Raw genomic sequence first — 18,049 nt, 5'->3', positions numbered from 1 at the left:
CTCAAGGTACCTTGGCATTATGTGATACTACAGAAATTATTTTCTGTTGCGTGTGACTGCACCGCGTGACCTGAAAGCGTAGTAAGCATGTGGAGGAAACAAACTGGCAAAATTAAGAATCTGAGGTTTATTATTGAGGATTATATTTCTTACACAACATTCTATAATGATGTTATTACTACAGCAACACGCGGAACAGCGCCGTGCTCTCGGTTAGGGTTTGCCTGCTAGGGGCAGCGCGCTGCAGGAACCCAACCCTCAGCACAGCACCGACAGCGCCGGGCTCGGGACAGGTGCCCGCTGCCTTGCCGAGCACACAACCGACCTCCCCCTGCACCCAACCGCACACACACACGCCCAATTTTTTCGGTTTCAGGACGGTTCCCGCTGCCTGCCCGCCGGGACCCCGGCCCCAGCCCCAGCCCCCGGGGCGCAGCGGTCCCGGGCCGCGCTGCCGGGCGGGGAGGCGGCGGCGGCCCCGGCCACCCGAAGGTGTGTCCTGGGCTAGGCGCGGCTCCCCGGCGGGTACTAATCGCCGCCCTGCCCCGGCTCCCCGCCGCAGTCGCCGCCCCGCTGCTCCATCGGCGGGGGAAGGGGGGCGGCCGCGATGTTGGGGCCCCAGCAGCAGCTGCAGCCCCTCGGGCTGCCCCCTCACCTGCAGCAGCAGCAGCAGCAGCAGCAGCAGCACCACTACTACCGGCGGCAGCAGCACTACAGCACGCTGCCCGCCGCCCGCCGCCCCGCGCCCTGCCCGGAGCCGCTGCCCCGGCCCCCGCCGTGCCGGGAGCCGCCGCCGCCGCCGCCGCCCTGCCCGGAGCCGCCTCAGTGCCGGGAGCCGCTGCCCTGCCCCGAGCCGCCGCGGCCGCTGCCCTGCTTCGAGCCGGCGCCTTTCCAGCGCCACGACGGCGGCCCCGCTCTCGACAGAGTGCGGACATACGGCCCCGGCTGCCGCCGGCCCAGCGCCTCCTGCTCGTCCCGAGCCGCCTCGCCGCTCGAGTGCCCGCACGGCTGCCAGCCGCTGCCCCCCGCCTGCGAGACGCCGCCACAGGTACGGCCCGGCCCGGGGAGGGGAGAGGAGAGGAGAGGAGAGGAGAGGAGGCGGCGGGGCCGGGCAGGGCCGGGGCCGAGGCCCAGGAGCCGAGAGGGAGAGGCGCCAGGCCGCAGGTGCTGCCCCGGCCACACGGCTGCCTTCCCCTGGCTGCTCCTCGCCCGCAACTCGTGAATTCCCCGTTGAAGTCCCCTTTTCGTTTGATTCTGAGTAAATCCAGCAGTCCTGCATTTGGTCCCCTTGGACAACCCCAGTTTACTTTTTTTAAAAACTTCTGAACCTCTTAGTCTACTGAAACATTTTTGCCTGTTTTGCCATCAGCAAAACTGGAAGTCGATGGAGAGCCGCATGCTGCTGCTGCTGCAGCTCCAGGTTTGCCCCATGTCCACCCACCAGGCCCCTTGCTCGTGTGTTATCTCTGGGTGCGCTGCCTTGTGAGCGACAGCAGGCTCAGGGGGCCGTGAAGCCAGGCAGGTAGAGGGGGCACGGTCCCCGCTCAGCTTGGTGTAAAGGTCTCCGCAAAGTAGTTCAGCTGGTCAGCTGCGGTGTCTGCGTTCAGGGAATGTACAGCTTGAAGCGGTTGATGGAATTTAATAGTTTAATAGATACATCTTAAAAGTAGAGATCAATAAATTGAGAACAGCTTTGACTATATAAGAACAGAAAACATCAGAATTTGTTCTTATACCATTCTCATACGTCAGACCGTCATTAATATCAATAGAAACAGGACTGACATAATACATTCAATACAGGAACATGCATTTGTTCCAAGTTCCTCAACTCTTATTTAACTTTCTTTCCTGTGGTGTAAAAATATTTGACTATGAAAAAGAACAGGGATTAAGGCAAATATGAAACCTGATCCTCTTCCAAAGCCGCTTTGCCTAGTTTAAAGGCTGCCTTGCTCTGGAGGATAGGGTGGCTTCTGTTGGTTCTGTAACGCGAGCTGCTTCCCTGGCACGGTGTGTGATGTGGCTGTGGCAGCCACAGATACCTGCTGCACCCAGGTTGTTAATCCCTCCTTGGCAAGATGTGGAGCAGGAGTGTAAACACGGGGCTCCCCTCACAGGTTTGTGATCTGCTTGGCTGGGCTCGAAGGTAGGCTGAATTGTCTTCAGTTACGTTGATGTTCAAGAGAATGAACGCTGGAGGCCCAGACTTCGCCTCTATCCCCAGATTGATGAACAGTTTGGTTACAGACCCAAATTCTGTCCCAGCTCTGGGAAGTATGTTTGATTTTCAGCATCTGTTTTAGTCACCAAGTCCAGTAAGTTGTGCTGATGGAAAAATAATTTCTGGAAGTGTTTTGCTGGATTAAAGACAAAAGAGGGTGTAGTTTAAATTGGGTTTTGTGTGGGTTGCAATTTCAGTGGTGGAGAGCGAAGGTGGTTAATAAACGTTATTAGGAGGTTTTTCAGGAAGAAGAGAGCAACAGATAGGGAAGTCAGCGGGGAGTTGGCAGGAGTTGCTGCTGGCTTGGCGCTGAATGGGAGCGGTCAGAGGAGCGCTGGGAGGGGTGGCCCGAGAGGCGGTCTGGGGACCCACAAAGGTTTCCAGGGAGCTGCCAGGAGAAGGGCAGTGCTCTGCGTGAGAAATTGCCATTTGGCTGCGTAAATGAAGCACTGCAATGATCTCTGACTCACAGAGACGTTTTACCTGAACGCGAATTCTCAGTTAGTGGCAGCCTGGAGCTGTAGTTTAAGCTTATTACTGTTGATAAGGCGAAGGGCTTTCTTTGAGCAATATTTAATTTACTTCTGCAGAGCTTTTATAGATTAGTGATAATGAACACCTCCATCACTATTAGCACGCTGATATTAAGTCTTATGGTTGGTGTCTTCTGTTGTGTTCACGTACATTTTTAATAAACTAGAGGGAGGGAAAATGTGATAGTGGCATGTGTATAGCATGTGTGATTGTGCTTCTTGTGGTTGCAGATTGTTCAGGATTCAGTTTTCTTTCCTTTTTTTTTTTTTTTTTTTTTAACTTTGTTTTATTCTTGGTGTAGAAGCCAAATGCTACTCCCAGCCACAGCAGGTTTCATATGGAGGGACTGAAGGCACCTCACCTACCAGAACCAAATGACGAATATTGCTTAGAATAAATTCTCTGTGTGATTTACACATGTGAACACTCGTACCATGGCCATGAAAAAATAGGGCAGGAAATGGTATGCACGAGATGTCTGTTTTCAGTGTGGGGTAAAATCCTGAAAGCCTCTGTGAGGCGTCCTCTCAGGGGAAGCCCTGTAAGAGCTGCTCGTGGCTGGGCCCGTGCTATGAGTGCTGAGGGCTCGCCTCTGCTGTGAGTTTTGTCACCCGCTGTCCTTCCCGAGGCGTGAGCTGCGTGCTCCAAAGGCCTGTGGCAGCGTCATTGAGATCAGGTGTGTTCGTACAGCTTTTCAGTGCATTGAAACTGTGCCTCTTAATTTTGTGGATGATGCTCACCTGGCTTTAATGTGCCACACAATAGCAGTCAGTGCTGAAAAAGAAGAGATCTCTGCCCTGTCACTTGTACTGGACGAGGGCTTGGTCCTGCCAGGCACACCGAAACCCTCGGTTGCCTCACTGCGCTCCAAGGGAGTGTTCTGGCTAACTTGTGTGAGGGGAATAGCAGCGTTCCTTGTTTCGGTATTTCACTTCTCAGCTCACACTGTGTAGGTGTCAGTGACACAGAAACCAGGCTGTACGCTCCCGACTCGCAGGCTGGCTCCTCTCAGAGCTAGGTCCCGGTACGGAGCCTCACCAGCTGCGGGGGTTCCCTCCCAGCTGAGCCCTGAAGGACCCATGGGTGTGGGAGGACGAGCAAGCAGCTTTCGAAGTTTTCTGCAGCAGTTATCATTTTGAGATTTCTTAATTACTGTGGCTGATGCTAAAGCAGTTTCTTCTCTACTTTGATTTCTCCTCCGTGGTGCTGTTATGATTCACTCTTGGGAGATTTGGAAAACTGCTTCGGGCTTCCTAAACTTGTGCAACACTTCACAGCTGGAAATTTGACCTACTTCAGAGTTGCTCTTACCCAGTTAAGAACGTCTCTGAGGCTTAACTACAGCAATATAAACTTCCCAAGCCCACGGGTTAAAGGGGTAAATGATTTGTTAGGAAAATTCAAAGCATGCACTGTAAGGAGGAATAAGTAGGATGTTGTAAACTAACAAACTGCCTAATCCTTAGATGAGATTCAGTGGGAATTGTGCTTACTTGGGTAAAGAGCTGGGCACGGAGGCTTCAAGCAACGTGCATGCGCTGTAACAACTGTTGTGGGTCCACAAAATGGAAAACTGCCCACGGTTGCTTGAATTGCTTGTAGACAGTGGGGGCTGAGGGGAGGAGCAAAAGAATCTGTATTTGAACAAGAGCAAAACTGGTGTAATTTGTGGATTTTTGCAATTCAAAGAAGTGTATTTCATTTTTCCTTCAAGAATGAGTCAATGTTCCACGTCAGTTATGGAGTTTTGTACCGCTTTTTGAAATAATTGCTGCAGTTTGGTGCATTGGGTAGTTGTTTGGTTTGTTGGCAGTTCCCCGGTCCCTCTTATTTTGGCTTTTAAGCAAAATACAGATTTTCTTTCCCTGTTTTTTTTAGGTGTTTTAGAGATGCATCACTACACAAGCTGATCTTAATCTGAAAGGCTGCAGTTAAGACAGTGTTTTGTGGGACACGTGATCTGTGAAGATCCTGTCCGGTGCTAGCTCTGTGTCCTGGTCCACTGGCACTTACAGACAGCAAGGACTCACCTCCTCTGACTTACAAATAGGTGGCTGAGGAAAAACAAACTCTTCTTACTGAGAGTCCAGATTGCGCGCTGCTGTGCTGTGTATGGGTTATTTCCTTTTGGGTGGAAAGGCCGTGGCTGTAACACTTCTCAGTGATTTCAGCCAATGGCTCTCAGTACATTTATAGCTGATTACCATACTCAGACTAATTTGGAAATGCATGTAAGCCTGAATTCTGAGCATAAAAGGTTTTAAAGTACAGTAATCACTGAATCTTTACTTCTTTTCTTCCTTGCAGGGCACCGTTCGAAGGATTATTATAGAGAATCCTGAGCAGGTAGGTAAACTGCTTGGGTGAACAACTAAGGCAAGCAAGCTTCATAGCCTGATGAGCTCTAGCTGACATGGCATGACGTGCACCTTTGTTACACAGCCTACTCATTTTCTTCTGCCTGGTCGGATTCTGTAGTTGTGAGAAAATGGTACACTTGGCATTACACCACGGGGGTGAAGGGAAATAGAGATACGAGATGAGAATCTATAAGCACATTGCACGGATATTGCAAAATAAATAATTCTGGGTTCAAGATGAAATGAATGCACGATCAAATGTGGGTAACTCAGAAAACTCTTCCAAAGCGCATGCATCTTCACGTTACAAATATTCCTCCTCATTTTTTCAGTCCAAATTATGCTAACTCTGAATTCACTATGTGACAACACTTACGAATGCTTTTTATTAAAATGTTACAGGAGCCATTATCCCCATTTCTTAGAGGGGGGAATTTCTGCCCTGGAAATAATGTCATCTATGAAAAGACAATAAGAAAGTACGAGCTGTTAAATCCCCACCAAGTAAGTTGGTTGTTTATATAACCTACTGCAAAAGGAAATTGAGACAGTAATGTTCGTGGTTTTGTTGTTTGTTTGTTTGTTTGTTTTTGTGAACTTGCACCCACCAGAGCACTGTCTTGTCGAGGCACAGTACACATTCTCAAAGACTGGAACATAAACTAGTTCCTAGCTTGTTGTTCTGGTCAGTGGTTTTGTCAACAGCAGTTTTCTTGGATTATAAAACCAAGATGTGTGTCTCCCTGATACATGGCACACACTTAACCTGGAATTGCTGAAAGCATTTATAGAGGAAAATGTCTTCAGCCATTTCCTGTACTTTTTTTTTTTAAATTTAAGTAACAAAAACTCAGTAAGTAGTTCAACTGGAGCTCTTTAATCTCTAAAATACTTGTGAGAACAGGATATAGATGTTTTAAATTAAATAATGGAGGTCCCTATTGCCTCAGTGAATATGTTAAGTGGAGCAATATAATGAAACAACTCAATTAGGAGAAGTGTGTCTTCTGTGCGTTCATTTGCAGCTGCTAAAATATGAGGAGTTGGTGAATTACAGTGCTGAAGTGTGACAGTATGAGACAAACTTGTATTCAATTAGGAAAACAATTTTATTGAAATTATTAAAAGACATTTGAAACTGTCATCAGTCTTTCCATGCAAAAACATATTTCTTTCATTTATGTATTCATATGATGCTTCCATCTCACTAAGATGTGTTCAGAAGCTTAAAAAATGTGTTTCTGTCTTAGGAGAAGCAGTATCAGTTTTCCCACCAGTGTCAGATTCCCCAACAATCCAACCAGTGCCACGTTATCCAGCCCTGCCAGCCGTCTGAGCAGTCCCAAGTCACTCACCAGTGCCAACAGACACAGACCAGCAGCCCTTGTGAAATAATTCCAGTTTCTGTGACCGATGACTGCAGAGGAAATACAGTGAGGAGGGTCACAGTTCAGACATGTGAACCGGTAAGAATCCTTTGTTTAATGTTTTACTATTCACAGTACATTTTTCTGTGTGGAGTATAAAACTTCACAGACACACAAAATTACTGATCTCTGGTCTCAACAGTCAAGCCTTGTTCAAAATCATAGTATGCTATTTTACTGTAATTTTAATCCGTCAAGTCTGGCTGTTTTATTGTGTTGTGGGCTTTTTTTGTTCGTTTCGTTTTTCTGTACCTGGGAGTGCTACCCATTGATTCAGTCAGGTTTCATCTGTCACTTTTTGTACAGCAAAGGCTGTGTAATACAAGACTCATACTTCCAGTTTTGGTAAAAACTTACACTGCTTTGTAAAATGGACATACACCCATTCAGCATTGCTTTCCTTCTCAAACGATCAGTAAGGATTTGAAATAGATTTCAACCTGATGTAGAATTACTTGACGAATTGAGAATTACTTCACTGGAAGCGCAAAACTAGCTTCCTTTAGAATAGTTTGCATGTTCCTGAGTTTCTACAAGCTGCCAGAGGACACCTATATGTGTGTACTACCATTTCGGTTGGGGGTGGGAATGTAGCAGTCCCTTCCTGTGCATCTGTTCCATATATAGGTGGTGATAACATACTGGGTGTCTTCAGTACTGGACCTATGTGGAATCTTCCATAGCTAGAGACTCTCATTTAAAAAAAACAAAAAACAAAACAACAACAACAAAAAAAACACACCTTAGGTAAATTCAGCCTGGGCTGCTGTTTTTACTTTTGTTATTCACATACGGCAACGTTTGGTCTTTGCTGGGAGGTGCCTTTAGGTTTTGCTGGGCTTAAAAAAAGGAGGTGGCTTATGTCAGAGCTTCTCAACTCATCCATCAGAAATACTCCGGCACGTGTATGTATGCAAAAGCAGTGAGAATGTGGGGATGCAATTATCATTTTTGCAGTGGGGAATCCTGCACCCGGCTGGGATTGTCTGGGTGCTGTCCACGTGTGGTTTACCCACTACAGCTATAGAAACATTAAAGAATATTAAAGAAAGATTTCCTAATTACCTACACTTTCCATATTAGAATGATGATGATATTACTGTAACAGATAGTACTTTGCCTGTTGCTTGTTGCTGTAAGGAAAGTCATTTATTTCTGTACCATTTTCTGAAAAACGGAAGACACAGAAGACTCAATACCTAAGAAAAGAACTGTGTAAACAAGCTGCAAATTAGTAAGAGCAAATGAAAACAAATCCATCATACTTGCAGCATTTTCATGTTCAGCTTTCATCCTGAAGAGGGGAACTCAATTATGATCTTGTTGCTTATCTTCTGTTAGGTGAATTGCTCTCAGGAGAATAATGACCAGCTGGACTGCCGCTACTTTGGCGAGCTCCTTGCCGAACTGAACCGCAAGACCAACGACCTGTACAGTTGTTTACTACAGCATGTGGAAAAGATAGGAGGAAGGTATTGGCCTTATGTCTGCTATGTCAGTTTGGTGTTCCAGAAATTCTAGCAGTGCACAGTTAAGAGCACAGTACTGTTTGCAAGTTTTTTTTTCTTTTTGAGTCTTTATAATGTTCTTACCCTTCCCACACAATCACCAGTACTTCATTGTTCCCCTCTCGCTCTCTGTGCTTTCAGAGTTCACTGAAATAAGCTTAAGCAAAGCAGTCCATCACAGAACCCCTGCCACTGCTAAGTAAACACTTCAGGTGTGTCAATACACTGCAGCATAGTTCTGGGCAAAAACATTGCCCAAGCCAATTAAGAATGTAATTGGGTTAACCAGCCATAATTGGGATAACTGCCCGAAGAAACTGCCTGTGCTGACTGCACTGCTGTCAGTATTCTGGTCTCCTTTGAACAACACGTTCCCTATCAGCTTAAAGGGAAGGTAACGACTCTTAGTCTGAGGATTTTTAATTTTTTTTTTTTAATATTTTAAAGATAATCCTTTTGTAATTGTAGTCATGAAGTTGGAGTTGTCAGGTTTTCTGTTAATCAGTCCCTTGCATTTTGTCTGTTTTACAGGAACCATGACATTGAATTTACGAGTCAGGTAAGCATCATGCATGCTCTTACAAAGCTGTTCCCTAAAAGTTAGTCTTAATAAGAATGGTGTGGATCTTGGAACAAATTAAGCCAAGCCAGTTTAGCTGAAGGATACCAGTCTGTTAGCTAACAACTTCTGCTTGTTAGGAACATTCAGAGCCTGAAACCTACTGCTAGCTATGTATTTGCAAATGTGGTAATACTGAAAGAAGGGAAGTTGAACAATTTGCATTCCAGCATGAGAGTCAAATTTTTTAAGTCTTTCCTGTTATGCCAGTGGTGGCTTCATTGTAACACAGACTTACACACATACACTGTTTTCTCTGTGCGCTTTGTGCGTAGGATCTTTCACTCTTGCCAACAAAGCATTTGTTCAGCAACGTACACTGCTGGGCACTGCGAGAAGGGAAGAACGCCGCCTCTCGCAGAAGTGAGGGGAAGTAAAGTTGGCAGAACAGACGCTTTTAGATTTACAGACAGCTCTCTTTTGGGAATCCAGCCCTGATGCAATCACTGGGACCTTTGTTATTTTTGAAGTTATTATTTATATGGTAGAAATATTTGTCTAGGAATGAATTGCATGAAGCAGTGTTGCTTAATCACTGGCAGTATCTCCTGTAACGTGTTGGTCATTTGTTTGTTGACAGTCTATTCATTATTTAGAAAAATGAGGTTTGCTCATAATCATTAACTGCTGGGAGTTCTGTTTTAGTGTTAATTGCTATTTCTTGAGAGGAAATTGTTTTGAATGCTGCGTTTTAACGAAATGTTAAGCTTAATGCATATTTTGATATATGCTTCATTTATCACTTCATCTCAGTTTCTATATGCCACATATAAGGCTTTTGAAAACTTCTGGATATACTTTGATCTATTTTCCTTCTTATTTGCCTTGCACTAAACATGTTTTTCATAGTAGAGCTATGTAATTAATGAAGAAACCACATTATGATCAACCAGGCAAAATTCTTAATCAAGATGTCTCCTCTTTTCTCCCTTTGCTTAGACTGAAGATATAGAAGATTTAATTCCCAAAGGACTCTCTGAGGCAACAAAGCAGCAGATTCGTTATCTCCTCCAGGTATGTACATAGCATGGAGGGGGATGTACAGAAGCCTATGGTAACTCAAAACAGTAGAAGTTGGCTCAACACGTACCCGGGAACTGGTACAAAACATAAATTGCTCTGTATTCTGCTTTCTCCATTTATTCTATATGAAGGGTATGGAATCATACAGGTGGCTTCAAGTCACATGTTGTGGTAGTTCACTCCACAGATTAGCTGTGTTATAAACGGAGCTTTACTGCAGCTTTCTTCCAGTTCCACTGGAAACCATTTTGGCTTTTGACAAGTAGGAGAACACTGATTTTTCATCTTTTTATTTGTTTGTGCTGTATATTAATGCTTTATTTTAAAAGCTAAAAGTGCATAGTAGGCATTTTACTGAATATTGAATTGAGTATTGATTACTGCTTATTACATCCACTGCTTGTAACTGAGGTCTCACCTTTTATGAATGGTCTGGCAAACAGCTGTACTATAGCAGTATCTCTGTGGCACCCAGTAACAAAACATAAACCCCTCCTGGTTTGGCTCCATTTATAAATGGCTTTTGTGTTTTTTCTCATCATATTCTTTAGCTACTTAGTTATCCCTACCTGCTTTTTCAATCAACGTCAGCTTCTGAGAATGGTTATGCATTCTGTTGCTTCCTAACATTCTAGCAGTCTCTGTATGTGTTTTTCCAAAAACCACTGACTTCTTTATGAAGTGCTTGGAAGACGCCTTCCTTTGATAAAACACTAAAAGCAGTGGTACTGTGAATAGCACTAGCTAGTGTGTGAATCTCAAGGTTGGCTCCAGAATGGTGGACTTGACCTGTAGGTTTGTCAGAACAGGATCCACAGCAGCCTGCACTGATCTGTCTCCCTGGGGTAGGGGTCAGGTGATGCCATCTGAGGGCTGCAGAACACCTCCTGGTAAAGAAAACGTATGTGAGTGAGCAACCTGCTCTGACTTCACAGCTGATCCTGGTTTTTAAGCATGAGGTTGGACAGGGTGACCTCTCAAGTCTCTTTCAACCTCAAGTATTCTGTGATTCTTTTAGAATGAAGGACACTGACACCAAAATATTTCATGATCTCATGTTAGAACGCCATGCCCAGAAACAGTTTCAGCTCACCCTTTTGTGAAAGAACTGGAACATGTATCTTCCATGTTCTCTAAGTCTATCTAGTTTTACATTCTTACAAAAATGCTTTAAAAATACACAATTAAAGTGTCTTTTGGTGAAACAGATTGTCAGCAACTGAAAGAACTGAAATTCCACTTTAATTACAAAAGAATGCTCTTTTGTGAAGCCTCAGTCTCAATACATTACCAGTAGAAATGACAAATATGACAAGGGCTTAATAGTTCTTTTAGATTTGAATAATCGACAAATTTCTTTCATAAAGAAAGATGAGGGAAAGTATTAGAGGAAGAGGAACAGACAGAATTTCACTTTCTTCAGAATGTAAGAAATATATCTTTAGCAAAAATGTTCAGCCTATCTAGATGAGTCAAAAATTTGACGAATTCACGTTTTCTTTCAAAGTCATTTTTTCTTTTGAATATTAGAAACGCATCACGAAATGCAACAGTTTGTGATTTCCCATGAATCCATACACAGTTGTTAGCATGTATTAAAAGAAAAAAAGAGAACAGTGTTAGGCTATCATGCATTATTGCCCTTCTTTCTCATCCAGTTGACTCCTTTAAATTTTAGGGAACTCTTAAAGTGAGGAACTGTTTTTGTGGTGTTTTTGCTTTTTGTAGTTTAATACATTCCCTTGCACTTGGGCTGAAAGGGGCTTTCTCAGGTCTCAAAGATGATGACTTCTTCCTCTGTGGCTTTCCAGGTAGGGTGGTTACCTTATCAGTGTAACTCACAAAGCTCTCAAAAAAATGATTGTGCACTATTAATGCATTTATTTTTATTGGTGTCCAAGTGCAATTCTCATTTACTCTCTTGTTCCTGCATTCTTTAAAAAATATTGTCCTGTGTGTTAAAAGGCAATCATTCAAAGATTGTGTTGTCTGTAGAATGAAGTACTTGAAAATGTGTCTCTTTCTTTGTAGAAATCATCAAGAATGACATGCACAGTACTGCCAGGAGTTATTTTCAGCTGTATAGCAGTTCTGTTCTTTTACACATAGTTAAGCACATTGTAAACAAAGCTCACTAATATATTTTATAATAATATTTTTCATTTTTTTTCCCTTTCCTAGATGAGAGTAACATCAGATAAATCTTTGAGACTTGTGCTTTCCACTTTCAAAAATTTACGTGAAGAGCTTTGCCACTTACATGATGACCTGGGGGTAAGTTGTTATTTTTCCATTTCCTGGGCCTCATCCATTTGTTGCTACCTGTCAGTAAGAACTCCATTATGATGAAGCTTAACTTGGGAAGTCCAGATTTCAGGTGCTTTAACAGAAATGGATGGTTTATTAATGGCCTTGCAAGACTTGAACAGCACACGAGGTTGGATTTCTTCCTAGAAGTGGTTTTCAAGCGTTCAGTGGGGGAGATGTATGGGAACTGTGTTTTTGCTTTTAACATGGACAGGGCATAAATGCCAAGTGCTTACTTAAATAGGATTCTGCCAGGAAGCAGGAGACCTCTGTTCCATTCCTACCTAAGGTGTACTCCTCCCTGCTGGAGTCTGTGCAGTGAAGTGGTCTTTGGTTTGGATTTTTCTGTTGGTTTCTGTTTAATAACTACAAATAAGTCTTTCTGGGACAGACTGAAAGAGCAGTGTCCAAGATAACGGTGCTTACTACACAGCATGAAGCCACAGATAACTGCAATAATGAGCAAATCTGAGCTATTTGCAGTTAAATGAAAATTGGGTAATTTTCTGTTCTAAAATATCACTTAGTATATTTGAATTTGAAGGGCTGTTTACTGAAAAATGGCAACTATTGACAGTTCATGCTTTTGTCTTACAGAAGTTAGAAACTGAAAATGTCTTACTTAAGAAGGATTTGGCTTTTAAAGAATCTCAAGTGAAAGAATATGAAACTATGTTGACATCGCTGCGAGAGAACAATCGTCAGCAGCAGGTAAAGCTAAGAACATAATTTCAGTATTTCTACAGTCTGGCAAAAACTAGCCAGTGTGATGGCTTTTTGAGTATTCTCAGTGATTACTGCCTGGTGTATGTTTGTGTGTGTGTGAGCCTGTTACTTCCCTAAGGAACACCATGCATTCGTTCCACTTCTGTGCTTTCCAGCAAGGACTCAGAGAGAGTACTGTGAAGTGTCGCTCTCTGGAAGAACAGCTCCTTTCTCTACGGCTCAGTGAGGGAGAGAAGGATTGTCAGTTGAAAGAAGTGGAATACTGCAAGCGTGCCTTGGAGCAGGAGATCCAGAACCTCAGACTACAGGTAGTAATGAGGCCTTCACTACTTCTGTATTCAATAGCTGTTATTCACAGATAATTAAGAAAATAAAATTATAAGATATTTTTATCTTCTATCTTTGTTAAATACTTTTTTTTTTTTCCTGTAGATCTGCTCTAATCCAACACTTCAGACCACCACAGATGAACTCTCCAGCCGTTATGTAGAGATGATCAATAACTTGAGAGAGGATAAAGATCGTGAGATCCGCAGTCTTAGGGTATGTAGATTAACTTTTCCCTTATGTGTATTCCTCATATTGTATGACTGGAGGTAACCATTTTCTTTGTTTAATATATATTTTTAAAATTATGTTTTGATTAGGAAACAGAAAAAAAATATATCATGTGCTTTTTAGTTACTTTCTGGCTCTGCAGTTTGTTTATGCAGCACCAGTGATAGCTCTAAAACCTATTAAAGTGTCATTAAAAAAATTAAAATTCTTTAGATGTAGAAATTAAGAAATACTGCTAATCTCATTAACTCCTAATGGGACGTTTTGTCCTGATGAAATAAGAAACTGCCAGAAGATACCCAACAGAAAATAAAGATAAATCCCAATCAAAACTGCACATAGGAAATCTCTAATTAATTTGAAGAATTTTAGTAGTATTTTACTGCCCTGGAACCAGTTCCACTTATAAACCTGTTAAACTGATATTGGCAGAATTCAGCCTAATCATTGCTTTCTGAATTTATTGTGAAGTTCAAGGTTTATATTTGAAAATGACTGGGTTTCCTGTGGTCCCTATGTCCGCAGCATTTTGTAAATTATACTAATTCAAGTTTTACTGTTGATGATTTTAATGAACAAAATACATGCGGACTTCTAGATGCATACTGAAAGGTCACCTGCAAGAAGCACCTAGCACCTGATTGTTTCTTAACCTGTGTTTTGTAGTCTCAGTTATGCCAATTCCAGCAAGATATATCAAGAAGAGAAGGGAACAACAGTGACTTGCAAATAAAGTTGCATGAATTGACATCGATGCTCGAGGAGAAAGACGCTTGCATTAAACAACAGCAAGAGGTACAACAGGATAGCTTATTTTTTGTCTAAGAATATTTTATGCTTAAACCTCCACTTACTACGAATGTAGCAACTTAACTAGTGGCTTATTACTTGTTGGAAGCTAGAAGGCACTTGTACCCTTCTGGATAAGGCATCAGGGTTAGGATTATTACTATATATATAAAAATACATAATATAAATTAAATAACTATAATATTATTTAATATATATAGTATAATATATTCTATTTGATAGGAATTTCTGCAAGAATTTTTTCTGGATTTAATGAACTAATACCTGAGGAAACATTATTTATTTCAATTGAATATTTACTGTTGGTTTTCTCAGGACCTCTTCAGACTCAAGCATGAGAGATTATCAAACAGTCAGTCCCCTGGTGTAACAACTGTCATCACTAAGAAGTAATGTACTTATTCACCTTTCTTAAAAATACATCCTTTTGATTTTCCATTGTGTAGCTCTTATAAACTAAGTCTTTACCTCCTGCAAATGTCTTAATGTCAAATGTCTGTTCAACTTAAAGGCAAAAATACTTCAGCTCGTAAAAACCTACAAAGGTTTCAATACTAAACATTGTAATAGCAAATGAACATGTTAAAGTGGCATTAAAATTACAACATTAGCATTTTAGTTACTACTAAAAATATTTGGGGGTTGTTAATTGACAGGATTATGTGATAAAATCAGTTAGTGACTTGGATACAGATATGCAGATTTCAGTTTTATAGTTAACAGGTTTGCAACTCTTTTTAATACAGGTACAGGAACCAGTATCCTATTCTGGGCCTTTTGTCTGATGACTACAAAGTTACATCACCTGTCAATAAATCACAAACTATTGTAATCGAGAGGAGTGGAGAGATATGGAAACACGTAAGTTCACCTAGAGATTGCCTATGTAGTCCCTGAAATTCCTAAATATTTGATTTAACTTCAAAGAAAATATTAGCCAAAACTGACTTCAGAGAAAAAGGAGTAGGGTTAATTTAGCCAGGCTGTAGAGAGCAAAGTGACTGAAGTCAAGGAACTGTGCTGGCTATTTCAAGAAGGCAGTAATTGCTAGGTGGAGTATAAATAAAACAACCTGTCATTCTTTTCTCTGGCACATAATTACCTTTAACAAAAGAAGTGGTGTTGCTCTAACAACAGCTTTTGCCCTCATGCATAAGGCAGTCTTCTGGGCATCATTGCCTGTACTGGGGAGTTGGGAAGTTCCTCAGTGTTCTGCTCTTAGGTAAAGTGCACATACGGTCTGTTTTGGGTGCGCAGTGTTCTTCTGAATCACGAGTGTTAATTACTCTGCACTATTATTAAAACATATTAAGCACCATATTCCTGAAACTTACATAGAAACAGAGCAGTGACTAATCCAGGAAATGCAAAAGAGTGGTGACTTTTTAAGGAGTGGTTTAATGTTAAATAGCTTCTGCAGTCTTACTTTCTCCTTTATGTTACAGCACACAGGATAGTGTCAAATATGAAAAAAGTAGAGTCTTGAGAAAGATCAGCATGTGTTCTGAACAATGGAGTTTGAAGAAGTTGTATGTGGATAGAATATAGCAGAGGAGCATATTTAAAGAAATATAAGAGCATTTTTGTGGAGGACACAACCAAGAAAAAGTAATTATATGAGCAGCTTCAGTAGACTAAGGGTAAAACATCTGGCATGTTCTGAAAGGATACCTGAGATGCTAACTGGAGTAGGATTAAAAAATAAAAGGTCATTGACAAACAGAAGAATTTTATTACTGACCTCCAAAATTCATCCTAATGAAATGAGAATTAAAATAATAAATAACAGTAATAAAGGAAAAGCTAAAATCCTTTCCTAGCTTACTTGTTTGTCATAGTTTCCATTATAAAAATGGAAACAATGAGTGTATGCTGCATTTGAAGAGATCAGTATCATTAAATAAATGAGAACTGTTTGTGTTTTAAGTTTCCCAAGGTCTTTATCGCTAGTTCTTTATCACTAGTGGCAGTTTCATCTGGAACAGAATTGTTTTGTTGTAAGATAAACTTGATAAATACAGTTTAAGAAGTGCCAATTTCCTTGGAGATTCACCACTATTTGTTCTGTGTTTATGTTCTGTCAGCCACATCTTTGTATCTGCATTCATTACTTAATAGTGATGCTGATTGATAGGTATTGAATAGTGTAGTTTTATACTGCACATAGCATGTACATGGTACTGCCTTTCAAGTAATAATATATATTATTAATATATGATTAACGTATGTTAATAATATCCTTTAGGATACCCAGATGAAGGTACTTGAATCTTTTTGGTAACTTTGATCCAAGTTATATTACAGAAAACTTTTAAGGTAGAAATTCTGTAATATCTACTATGTTAGTATCTGATAATTTCCTGCTCTTGGTTGTTTTCATAAATACAAAACACAAAACAACCAACCATAAATCATTGTCTATGTTTTTGTGCTTACTGAAGACAGTGAATCATAGCAGATCTGACATCTGTCAGTTGCTGAACAGAACTGCTTACATGTAGTGATACAGCTTTCATCTTTCCAGTACTAGATGCTGTAAGCACTGATATGCATAGCATTTGTTAAAGGGGAATGGCCCACTGCCATTTCAGATGCTTAAAAAGTCAGAGCATTAAAGAAAATAAATAAAGGATGCATGCTTTATATACCAGGACAGCTTTGTAAGTATGCGTATTATCTTCTAACAAGCTGCTTTTTTCTCTCAGGAATGAAAGAAATACCTTGGCCATCACAGCTGCTAAAAGGAGGTCACAATAACCAACTGAAGTTGCTTTACTTCCTGCTATTTTTGCATCAGTAAAAGGGTCAGTCTGATAGTGAGAGAAAGGCCAGAGAACAAATGAAGAACATGGAAGCATGAAGATGATGGAAGACAATGTCTTGTCTGCACTGTTGTGAACCTGTGTCCATAAGCTGCCGCTCACGTGTGTGTAAATGTTCCTGTTTTAGTACTTTATATAAATGCACTTACTTTTCTCAGAAGAGAAGGGTATGCCATGCTGTCGTGGCCTTATTGTTCTTGACAGGACTAGCGTCTGCATCCTCAGTCTCTATTCTTCAGTCACACTTGCAGCAATCTAAGAAACAAAAGGAAGAACTCTGAAACCTTTTCTGTTTCCTCTTCATAGCATTATCCATGTTCTTGTCTTCTATCCACTTACACAAATTTAAGTCACATACTGAATGGCTGGTTTCAATACAGACAGATTCAGCAATCATCACTTTATATTGCTGCCTCTTCAAGGTGAAGCAAAACCCAGAAATAGCTTTACTTACCTTACATCTGCCTACGGGAAACTAAGAGACAAAGGCAAAATATTGAACTTGCTCCAGCTATACAACAATTTAAACGTACCTATTAAATTGGCAGATACTTAGTTTGGGATGATGCTGACTTTATAACATTACTGGCGTTAAAGTTAACATATTTCAGCTGAACCTTTACAAGCCCCCAAACCAGTCATAATTATTTATTTTGAAGATACCAAGAACATGGTCTATTTTTATATTGAAGAACCTAGTATGAAATAGCTCATAAATTTTACTATCAGACTAACTGACTATTTACAGTTTTTTGCTCCAGGCAGGACCATGGAAATTCTCTCAACTGATTTGGTATAAATAATTAAGTAGTTGTCTAAGCAAGACAGTGCATTTGGTGAGCGGGAAAGTATTAAGCATCATAGGTAAAACTTCATGCCATCAAAAGGTGCTAGCTCTCTATCACAGGGTTCTTGCTTTGCTCTATTTCTGCAGACTTACTTATTTCTGTTTACAAATAATATAGATCATATACGATGTTAAATGGTGAAAGAACCCTGTAGGCTATGTGTAATTACGAAATAAACGTGTGTTTAGCTATCCGATGACAGAGAGTACTGTATTCTATTCCAATGAATAATTTTACTGACACTAATGACTTACCACCTTTGGTGACCTAAACCACCAAAAGA

General features: G+C 41.3%; 2 protein-coding genes across 6 annotated transcripts in view; one reads left to right on the top strand and one right to left on the bottom strand.

Annotated features, from left to right (window-relative positions):
* Window positions 1-553: 553 nt before the first annotated feature.
* POF1B (POF1B actin binding protein) lies at window positions 554-17,956 on the top strand. The gene is made up of 15 exons (XM_082770537.1): window positions 554-1,048; window positions 5,066-5,104; window positions 5,521-5,622; window positions 6,369-6,584; window positions 7,887-8,017; window positions 8,585-8,612; window positions 9,612-9,686; window positions 11,877-11,969; window positions 12,600-12,713; window positions 12,884-13,036; window positions 13,161-13,271; window positions 13,953-14,081; window positions 14,412-14,485; window positions 14,843-14,957; window positions 16,802-17,956. The coding sequence occupies exons 1-15, from the start codon at window positions 608-610 to the stop codon at window positions 16,805-16,807; spliced, it is 1,827 nt and encodes a 608-aa protein (XP_082626663.1). The 5' UTR covers window positions 554-607; the 3' UTR covers window positions 16,808-17,956.
* Window positions 6,436-18,049, bottom strand: part of ZNF711 (zinc finger protein 711) — a 35,228-nt gene continuing 23,614 nt past the window's right edge. For 4 of the 5 annotated variants that reach the window (XM_082770519.1, XM_082770521.1, XM_082770522.1 and 1 more), the window contains exons 15-16: window positions 17,068-17,173; window positions 8,076-10,582 (exon numbers count right to left, since the gene is read on the bottom strand). The gene's annotated coding sequence lies outside the window, so the exon portion shown is untranslated. Of the gene's footprint in view, window positions 6,536-8,075; window positions 10,583-17,067; window positions 17,174-18,049 lie in introns of those variants that run through there. The other variant, XM_082770520.1, reaches the window with a different exon arrangement.

This window comes from Aythya marila, assembly GCF_965140915.1.
Source record: "Aythya marila genome assembly, chromosome: 13".
NCBI classification, from domain to species: Eukaryota; Metazoa; Chordata; class Aves; order Anseriformes; family Anatidae; genus Aythya; species Aythya marila.
Note: the sequence above shows the minus strand (reverse complement) of the source record. Positions and strands in the feature narration are given on the sequence as shown.

Bases quoted from the DNA above. Each gene is read 5' to 3' on its own strand.
- POF1B (XM_082770537.1), top strand. From the start codon at position 608: ATGTTGGGGCCCCAGCAGCAGCTGCAGCCCCTCGGGCTGCCCCCTCAC. The intron at 13,037-13,160 runs GTAGTAATGAGG...TTTTTCCTGTAG, and splicing joins TCCAGAACCTCAGACTACAG to ATCTGCTCTAATCCAACACT. The intron at 13,272-13,952 runs GTATGTAGATTA...TGTGTTTTGTAG, and splicing joins GTGAGATCCGCAGTCTTAGG to TCTCAGTTATGCCAATTCCA.